This window comes from Apiotrichum porosum (genome assembly GCF_003942205.1).
Source record: "Apiotrichum porosum strain DSM 27194 chromosome Unknown scaffold_8, whole genome shotgun sequence".
Taxonomy (NCBI): domain Eukaryota; kingdom Fungi; phylum Basidiomycota; class Tremellomycetes; order Trichosporonales; family Trichosporonaceae; genus Apiotrichum; species Apiotrichum porosum.
In genome coordinates this window covers 409,891-419,879 of record NW_021167115.1, presented here as the reverse complement: position 1 = coordinate 419,879, position 9,989 = coordinate 409,891, and the positions used below count along the sequence as shown (strand labels likewise).

At 59.8% G+C, this 9,989-nt stretch overlaps 2 protein-coding genes across 2 annotated transcripts; one reads left to right on the top strand and one right to left on the bottom strand.

Annotated features, from left to right (window-relative positions):
- Positions 1 to 5,226: 5,226 nt before the first annotated feature.
- Positions 5,227 to 6,567, bottom strand: HSP10 (10 kDa heat shock protein; the record flags this gene model as incomplete). The annotated part of the gene is made up of 4 exons (XM_028624228.1): positions 5,227 to 5,277; positions 5,659 to 5,844; positions 6,431 to 6,508; positions 6,565 to 6,567. The coding sequence occupies 4 exons, from the start codon at positions 6,565 to 6,567 to the stop codon at positions 5,227 to 5,229; spliced, it is 318 nt and encodes a 105-aa protein (XP_028475300.1).
- A 364-nt stretch (positions 6,568 to 6,931) lies between these two features.
- HSP60 (chaperonin) lies at positions 6,932 to 8,926 on the top strand (the record flags this gene model as incomplete). Its single annotated transcript, XM_028624227.1, has 3 exons — positions 6,932 to 7,121; positions 7,281 to 7,374; positions 7,471 to 8,926. The coding sequence occupies 3 exons, from the start codon at positions 6,932 to 6,934 to the stop codon at positions 8,924 to 8,926; spliced, it is 1,740 nt and encodes a 579-aa protein (XP_028475299.1).
- Between the last annotated feature and the right edge of the window lie 1,063 nt (positions 8,927 to 9,989).

Here is a 9,989-nt window from a genome sequence, read left to right as displayed (position 1 = left end):
CAGCTTGCCGGAACTGAGTTGGCTGAAAGACTGAAAGCCCGAGGACATGGCCGGCGACCAGCATTGTTTGTCCGTCAATGCTCTCGTGAAGCCTCATGTTACCAGTTCTTTCCCACCGATCTCCATTTCATTTGTGGTCATTTGGGCCATGACGAGCTCTCATTGAATCATTAACCATTGTCCGTGCCCGAGTACCTGGTTCCGTGCATGGTGCCAGTGTGGTCTGCCCATTCCACCCCTCATTCGGCCAGTCTGCAGGCTTGGCGTGCTCAATTAGCATCATTCTCTCAGCCGGCACTTGTGCCGTTTCCCGCCGAGACGTCAGTGGGTGTTGGCCTCGGTACAGAGTGCATTCTATATGACGACAGAGCCACGCTGCACTGGGTGGGGGTGCCACAGTCGCGTGATGTGATCAGCAGATGTGAGATGAGATTCAACAAGAGCACGAGATCGCAGCCGACGACGGAAGCGAACCGCTCGGCTCGCAAGGCGCGCGTCGTCATGGATTTCAAAGCCCGTTGGGCTCGTTCTGTACAGAAACAGCCGCTAGCAGCCGAATCAGCTGGGTCCAGAGCATCAATCACGGGTAGCATAGCATAGCGCATCACGTAACCATGACCACACGTTCGATTCCAGCAACCAAAGACGAACCCCGTCTGCGGCCATGGAATCAGCCATTAGGTGCTTTGACACTCCGGATAGGAATGTTAACATGACAAACGCCGTCAAAGCTTGCGCGCTAGCATCTCCGTCTCCCTGTCCAGATCTCCTGCCAACCTACGACTTCCTTATGGCTTGGCGACTAGGACCTACGAGCAAAGACCACTAGGGATGGCCACGGCCGCCCGAGAGACCCCAAAGACCTCGGGCTACGGTCATGTGGCAGCCTGGATCGTGGATCGTGGCCTTGACCCGCATTGATTGGAGGTACCGACTGAGGACGTTTTCGAGGAGATCCGTCAGTTGAACCTACGCCTTTCTGTCCTTCTTACCTACTCAATGCAGAGAGAGCTAAACCTCGGTGTCTCTGGGAGCGGCGACACGTAACTGTACTACCTGAGCACCGCGTCTTCGGGCCAGTTCCTCGCCACGCACAGGCCACAGGTTCTAGCACCTCAGGAGCTCAGGCAACGCATTCAGCCTACCGGTGTGCCACGACGCCGACGACGCCGCCTCACTTTCCCCAACCACGCCCACCCCCGCCCATCGCCGTCTTGGCGGCCCGACACGGCCGGTACACGCCGATGCGCCGGTACGCCGGTCTCGGCGCCGCCTGCGCCGGCCCCCAGTTTAGGGAGCGGGTGGGGGTGTGGAGGGGGGGGGGGGTGACTGACTACTGACATAACTCCGTCCGTGCGGTGCACAGTCCGGTGTTATGCAGACGTCATCCGTCGCTGCGACGGCCCTTGGCGCAGCCTCGTTCGGATGATGTTGACAGTTTTGCAGGCGCACGCACAACTGACGAGAAGGGAGGAAAGTGCGCTCCTGCTAAAGGTGTCTGGTGGTGCTAGGGGCAGGAGTTCGCCACGGCACGACCTCGCGTCAGGTGCAGTGCTTGTCTCGTTGGGGCGGTACACACTGGCCATGGGGCACGAGAGCTAACCAAACACAACAACAAACACTGCCGACCACAAGACCTACAGCGCTGACAGGTCCCACGGCTGCACTAACGCCACACGAGCGTGCTTTGCAGTGGTTCCCCTTACGAAGCGCAGTTAACCTCTGGTCAAACTTTGTCTAGGATAGCCAGGTAAGCATGATCCAAGACATCAGGCAGCGGCGGCGGCAGACCATGGAGCATGCTCTGAGCACTGAGTGTCGAGCCGCAGCCCCCCGTACCTAGGTGGTGCAGCCAGTGTGTGAAACGCAGCGATTGTAGGGATCCAGACTCGGTGGAAACGAAGCTAGTGACGACGTCGGAGGGTAGTGGCGGCGGACGAAAGGTGCCACCGACTGGAGGCCACTTTCCGTGTTTTGGTCGCGTCGTCCGTTGCTTGGCCAACTATCTCCCTCCTTCCACCACGCAGGGTACACCTGGTGCACTTCTCGACAGCTATGCACTGACATGTACCTCATACCCTGCCCGCTCAGCTCCACAAGTTGGACCTGGTCCAGAGGCGCAGTCGGCGTGGCATGGCGTACAGATTTAACGATCGAGCGGCCGAGAGGCACACTGCGCGCCCACTCTGTCGGAGTTGGCCGTGTGCATCAGAGCGAGAGGCAGTAACCTCCTCCCCACATCCCACAGTCCTGTATGTCATGTCCTGCTGCCCCCGTCTGATCAGACGCGACGCATCATGTGCACCTCCCGTGGCGAGCTGTTGACGCCGACGCCGACGCTAATGACAACGCCTCAAGCCAGGCTGTCACCTCCGACGGAGAGCGATGGGGGTGTGGGTGCGAGACACTGTGGCGGTGGGCGTCGACGCGTGCACGAGCTTCCGTGTACCTCGCCGAACTGTCAGCTCGTACGCGCGCAAAGTGTTCCTGCCGTCTTGTTTCGAGTCTCGGGCAAGCGTCGAAGCCACACTCGGGCAAGTACCAGCGTTTGGGACGGGACGCGTCAAGGGTGTGCGGTGTCAAGATTGCACAACTACCTGGCGCCGGGCGTGCCGATGGCGGCCTCGAGGCAAAGTGGTAGGCACTTGAGATACTCGCGCACGCGCCTGGTCGTCGAGCATCCCAGCCTTCCCCCGCGGTCGAGTCTTGTCAGAAGAAGAGACGCAAAAGCAGTTTGGAGGCAGTGGCAGTGGCACTGTGCCCCTAGGAAGCAAAGGACGACGCCGAGGAAGAAGGACGGGGCAGCTGACAACTAAACCGCGGACCACCCAAACAGATTGGCCCGGAGAATCAAGAGTTGGTTTTGTCCAGAAGCAAGAAGGCCGCGCCATGGGAAGAGCTGCTTCTGTCCATGATTCCCCCTCTCGCAAAGATTGTACCTCTCGGACTGATATCTGGGCCCCCGGACTGTGTGTACTAGAAGAAGCCTCGGACTCGGCTCTGATAGTATAAACCCGTAAACGATGACGGATTGGAAGCAGGCCAGGTACCGACGCCCTATAGCCACATTGTGTCGGAAACATGCGGAGACTTGCTAGGACATGGACCCCTCCAGGCAGCTGGAGACAAGGAAGGCGCCTCTTCTCGAGAATCAGATCGATATGGGCGTGTGCAGTTCTGGGAGCAGATCCCTCGCCGGCACCGCGAGGAATCTTGTTGTCGTTACCCAAAACAGTGGCGGTTCCGTCAATGCGAAGTGCGAAACGCGTGTTGGTTTCTATGTAAGCGTCATCTCGGATCGATATTTCCCATTGCAGAGTTGCTGACCCCGAGAAGCACAGCAGTCCATTTGCAAAACGACTTTCCCCGACTACAGACTGCAAATACTGGCAAGGGAAGGTACCGGCACGTTGAGAAGACTTCTCGGCTGATGTGACATGTCGAGCCTGGCCGAAAAGCCACCGAAAGAGACTCACTCCATGGTGTTACCAGACGGCTGGGTCTGTCTTCTCTTTCCATGGTCTCTGACACATCCCCCCCCGTGCCATAACTGCGGGCATCTACATGCGGAACAGGCCAGGTGGTCTGGGTTGGTCACCCCGCTCCACCTGGCTTGGATCGTGGCGCTGTATGGCAGATTCCGCCCACAGTTCCATCAGTCTCTCCGAAGCGCCTCCATCACGCCCCCATACCCTCCCATCAGGTGCCTCCTCGTCACCCGCCCTCCTCCTCCACTGCTTCAACCACTCCCACTCCACAGATTCACTCAGTCAATCACAGCGTCGTCGTCGTCGCCGTTGCGGCTGCCGAGGCCGGCCTGCCAAGAGGCCGCGAGGTATTGCGTACGTCACAGCGCCACGGCACTCACCGCCTCGTGAGGGGGGGGCACCGTGGCTGGGAAGCGGAGGGCAGACCTCGACCTCTCACTGTGGTGACAGGTCGAGGCACGTCAGCGGTACTGTGAGCGCGGTCTCGTGCTTCCTGGTCATTCTTATAGGTCAGTGAGCAACCCCACCGTAGTGAGTGGGGGGGAGCGCATCTGTGGGCCATGAGGCAGATGGTAAAAAATGTGGGATTTTGGCAATTATTTTTTGTTCTCGCAATAATATTTCCCGCCCGTGCGCACGCATTAGAGCTAGAGAAAGAGGCCTCGGCATGGTGCGCACACACTTAGTAGATGGTGCGCACACTTAGCAAGTGGTGAGCACACTTAGCTGTCAGGGAAAGACGTCATTGCAACCACGTCGGTTGGCATATGTCGATACTGACGGGCATGAATGCCACAAGAATATATCATTCGTTCTATCCTCTGCGTCTCCGACTCCCCTGCTACGCAACTCCTGTGCTACAGGTGAGTAAGTACGTGAGTGATGGCCACTCACGCGACGTCTAACCTCCCAAGCGGGGACGAGCGGCTTGTTTTCCGCCCAGAGTTGACGGAGTTGACCTGACCGATTCGAGATACCGTGTGCGCGTCCATCCAGCTCCACAAAGTCATACACGAGTCATACACGTCGCTCAGCGGCCATCAGTTCACAACACCGACACCTCACTGCCACGGCGGATCATTTTCCGTTGAGAGTGACAAAGGCGCAGGGCTGCGGGCGGGCATTCGAATGGGAGACGACGACAGGACTTCCATTAGGTGGTATGCTTGACCCCTGGGGGGGGGGCAATGCATGCAGCAGTTCATCTACCATCAGATCACCAGAGCCATTATAGCATGCCGTACGTCTCTTCAGCATTCATATGCCTTTGCTGTTGACTGCGTTGCTAGCCTCTCTCTGGCTATCCACTTTACCTCGGCAGGTGGTGGGACACAGATAGCCGAGAACGTCACTTGTCGGTAACGCTTTTCCATTTTTCCTTCTTATCTCCATGTCCGGCCAGCTTGCAGCCCCACCTACCACACACAATGTCCATCCGTACACTCTGTGATCAGTATCACCCCACGCCATTGCCGCATTCGACGCTCTCAAGCCGTCTGCACGAGTGGTGAATGCTATGCATAAAGTTGCTTCCCTCTTTTTTTTTCTGCGGATTCGAGTTTGGTGGTACTAAACTCAAATCGTACCCCTGTAAAAGATCACACTTCTCCGTCCCAACACCATAACCTGGACTACCCTCGCCCGAGATCACGAGCGCAATGAGGGTTTCTGGCGGACGGAGACGCCGTGCGTGAGGCGGGTCTGGAAACCGCCCACACACCTCGCCACGAGGAGGAGCTTACTCCTGGATCTTGGCAAGGATCTCCGAGTCCTTGAAGAGGTGGTACTCCTGTTGACAAGTCAGCGGGGGTCCCTGTGCGCAAGAGGGAATGGTCGCCGGAGAAGTGGGGGTGTAGTGAGGGCAGGAGGCAAGTGAGACGGGGGTTGCTGCCGATATCCCCAAACCTCAACCGCAATTGCGAGCCCTGGTTGCCTGGGCATATCACCTCGAGACGCTTCGTTGGCCATCAGGGCTCAGCTGTTTGAACAGACCCAGCTGCCGAGCTCGAACGCTCCAGAATCTGGAACTAGAGTAGAGCTCGAGCCAGTCACGACAGCCAATTAACCAAGGTGTTGGCAGAGTTCCGCCGCTCGAGTCACTCCAGCCTGCACATCCTGGTCCTCACACTCCCCGACAACCGGCTCCAATCCAGAACACCACTCTACTCACCTCCTCGCCGACCTTGATAGGCGAACCACCCCAGCCGGGGAGGAGAACGCGGTCACCGGCCTTGACCGAGACGGGGATGATGGCGCCGTCCTTGTTGGGGGCACCGGGGCCGACAGCGATGACGGTGGCCTCGGGGAGGGGCGACGAGGTAGCCGACGAGGGGAGGAGGAGACCCGAGGCGGTCTTCTGCAGTGGGCGTTAGCGGACGTTGGGAGGAAGGTGATTCGAGTCCAGAGCGAGAGAAGGATCATTGGAGGCAACGGAAGGGACGGGACTAGCCAAGAGAGTGTGGCCTTAGACGCTCCAAGCTGGCCAGTTGGACATTGCCCAAGCAAGCACACAAGGGCAGCAAGCAAGCAAGCAAGCAAGCAGACAGAAGGAAGGCATGGACATGGGCAGCTGCCTATGCCCGCGACCAAACAAGTGGACTGGACCCGCCCAACGGCCAGCGGTTGGGATCGCTTCCGTGGACACGGCGGCTGCCGACACCCGGGCAGATCGTATCTCTAGCCATGCGCTCCCCGGACTGGCAAACCCAAGGTCTTCGCTGCTCGGCCAGCAAGACAGCAAGCTGCGGGACGGGGCTGCGACGGCCAAGGCCGAAAAAGTCCGCGTCGCTGACTTTCTGTACTTTGCGCAGCGACGGCGAGCAACTTTGTTGACCACGACGACCATGACACAGGCGTGAAGGGTGGCCGCTGTCCGATCGCGGTGTCCATCCGTCCCAAGAGACTCCCGCTCGTTGAATCGTCGGCGAGAGATGTAGACTCACGGTCTCGGCCTTGAAGCGCTGGACGAGGACGCGGTCAAGGAGGGGCTGGAGGGCGCGGATCGACTTGAAGGTGGCAGACTGGAGAGGGTGAGCGTGTTGGCCGGCTGTACAAGGTAGGTGTGGTGGGTGCGTACCATTGTGGGCTACAGAAACGGGGGGGGAGATTGTTTTGCTAGAGGGAGAGATCAATGAAGGACGCTCGAGTTCAAGAAGACGGCGAGTGCATGCTCCGTCCGTTCCTCCGACCCCGGCCGCTCTGCAGCCCTCGTCGCTCTCTCGGCTATGACCCAAACGCGCGCACACTGTAGCGCACGGAAATGGGCGGCGAAACTCGACTTTTCCAGAACCTTCCCACGGTCACTCCATTACAGCTGGCTACTCTCTCCGCCCGCTGCATCCCCCGTCGTTCCTCTTTTTGCCGAACAGCTACTTCTTCATCCTCTCTCCAACCCACCACCTTCTCTCTCCCCCCCCTCCCCCCCTTTGTGTCTATCTAGCACAATGTTCGCCCGTACCCGTGCCGCTCTCCCCCGCCCCCACCGCCTGGTGGCCGCCGCTCCCCGCCGTCACATGGGCTCCAAGGACGTTGTCTTTGGCAACGAGGCTCGCCAGGGCATGCTCAAGGGCGTTGAGACTCTCGCCAAGGCTGTCACTGCCACCCTCGGCCCCAAGGGCCGCACCGTCATCATCGGTGAGTCTTTGCAGCAGCGAGGACCCGGAACAGCGCACTTGCTCGAGCTCGTGGCATGCGTCACCTGTGGTTTTTTTCCACCGGCCCTTGTTCTCTCGCTTGCCGGCTACTTTCCGAGCCACGTTCTTCCGCAGAACAGCTATACTGACATTTCTGCAGCTCAGTCGTTCGGTGGCCCCAAGATCACCAAGGACGGTGTGTCGGTTGCCAAGGCCATCACCCTCAAGGACCCCGTGGAGAACCTCGGTGCCCGGTGAGTAACTGGCAGCCAGGACTTGTGGTGGCTGGTTGGTTGTCCTTGCCTTGTGTCCCGCCTTGTGACTTCTTTGTGCTGACTGTGTTTTTCTAGCCTCGTCCAGGACGTCGCCTCGAAGACCAACGACACTGCTGGTGACGGTACCACCACTGCCACCGTTCTTGCTTCGGCCATCTACGCCGAGGGTGTCAAGAACGTTGCTGCTGGCTGCAACCCCATGGACCTCCGCCGCGGTGCCCAGAAGGCCGTCGAGAAGGTTCTCGAGGTCCTCGAGGCCAACAAGCGTGTGATCACCACCTCGGAGGAGATTGCCCAGGTTGCCACCATCTCGGCCAACGGCGACAAGCACGTTGGCTCGATCATTGCCCAGGCCATGGAGAAGGTCGGCAAGGAGGGTGTCATCACCGTCAAGGAGGGCCGTACCATTGACGACGAGATTGAGATCACCGAGGGCATGCGCTTCGACCGCGGCTTCATCTCGCCCTACCTCATCACCGACGCCAAGAACCAGCGCGTCGAGCTCGAGAACCCCATGATCCTCCTCTCGGAGAAGAAGATCTCGGCTCTCCAGGACATTCTCCCCGCTCTTGAGATTGCCGCCCAGTCGCGCCGCCCCCTCCTTATCATTGCCGAGGACATTGACGGTGAGGCTCTTGCCGCCATCATCCTCAACAAGCTCCGTGGCCAGCTCTCGGTCGCTGCCGTCAAGGCCCCCGGCTTTGGTGACAACCGCAAGTCGATCCTCGGCGACATTGCCATCCTGACCGGCGGCTCCGTCTTCACCGACGAGCTCGACGTCAAGGTCGACAAGGCCACCCCCGACATGTTCGGTGCCACCGGCTCGGTCACCATCACCAAGGACGACACCATCATCCTTAACGGTGAGGGCGACAAGTCGGCCATCCAGGCCCGCTGCGAGCAGATCCGTGGCGTCATTGCCGACCCCACCACCTCGGACTACGACCGCACCAAGCTCCAGGAGCGCCTCGCCAAGCTCGGCGGCGGTGTTGCCGTCATCAAGGTCGGTGGCTCGTCCGAGGTCGAGGTCGGTGAGAAGAAGGACCGTTACGACGACGCCCTCAACGCTACCCGCGCTGCCGTCGAGGAGGGTATCGTCCCCGGTGGTGGTACCGCTCTCCTCAAGGCTTCGGCTCAGCTCGACGCCATCGAGGTCGACAACTTTGACCAGAAGCTCGGTGTGTCGATCATCCGCCAGGCCATCCGCCGCCCCGTGCGCACCATTGTCAACAACGCCGGTGAGGAGGGTTCGGTCGTCGTCGGCCGCCTCCTTTCGGACGAGTTCGCCGCCACTGACAAGTTCAACTGGGGCTACGACGCCGCCACCTCGCAGTACCGCGACATGATTGCCGCCGGTATCCTCGACCCCCTCAAGGTCGTCCGCACCGCCCTCGTTGACGCTTCGGGCGTCGCCTCGCTCCTCACCACCTCGGAGGCCTGCGTCGTTGACGCCGAGGAGAAGAACCCCCCTCCCGGCATGGGCGGCATGCCCGGCATGGGTGGCATGGGCGGCATGGGCGGTATGATGTAAAAGAGCTCTAAACTCAAGGCATATTCTTGGACGGCTCAACACCAAAAAACAAAATACTACGTGCATTTAGGGAGGAAGAAGTTTGTAGGCATTATCTGCGATGAAGCACTGCTCATTGGGCGCGCAAAGGAGCACTGTCTTTGGTTACTGTGACGCACCAAGCTCATGTACTGCTTGCTGTACTGCACGTCAGTCCGATCAGTCCTGTTCCGTGTTGTTCATCGGTCTTCTCGGTCTTTCGTCGGGTCTTTCCACATCTAAGCTCGCCCTGGGCCGCCCAACTCGCCCTCGCCTTGCGCTCGCGCTAGCACCAACGTCTCCAAGTTCCGGCCCCGCACATCCCCGCCTGCCCATGTGGCCCAGCATGTCGCGGGTGCCGTACGCCGTCATGGCTAGCGATGCAATGTGTCGGCCGGTACTGGCCTGGCCTGGCCGTCCCTGCGTGGGATGGACTCTTCCCCTTTTTTTTCTGTTGCTGTTTTTCTTTTTTTTTTTGGGTCGCGTCAGTTTGCGCCAGGGCAAAAAAGGTAAGCGGGGAGATACTCGAGGTTTTACCCGAGCTCGACGGATCGACACGGCTGTGGCCCCCCCTCGTCCGTCGGATGAGTGTCGGCCGTGGCAGGCCGAGATTGACATGTGCAGGGAGGGGGGGGGAGGGCGGGGCGATGGATATCCATGGATGCATGGACCCAGTCGAGGCGGTCAGGCGCCAGCCGCGTGTGCACTGACTGCACAGTGCCGCCGAATACCGATATCGCCAGCACCATGGTACTGTGGATGGGGCACCGGTGTCTGCGTCTCTGCCATCGCGGCCCAGAAGCGGGCTTTGGCACCGAGTCGGTCAGCCAACGCCAGTGTCCCCCCCGTGCCCACCCTCTTGGGACAACTCGTCGGCGCCAGCCTAATGGCGACGAGACGAGGGACAGAGGGATGGCGCGTTGCAGGTACTTCCAGTAGTGCGTCATGGTGGTTGGACCGACAGCGGGCCCACAGACGGGCTGGGCTGTCTCGGGTCGTGTCCAAAAGGGAGCGGCGAGTAGATGAGGTCCAGAGGGGTCCAGAG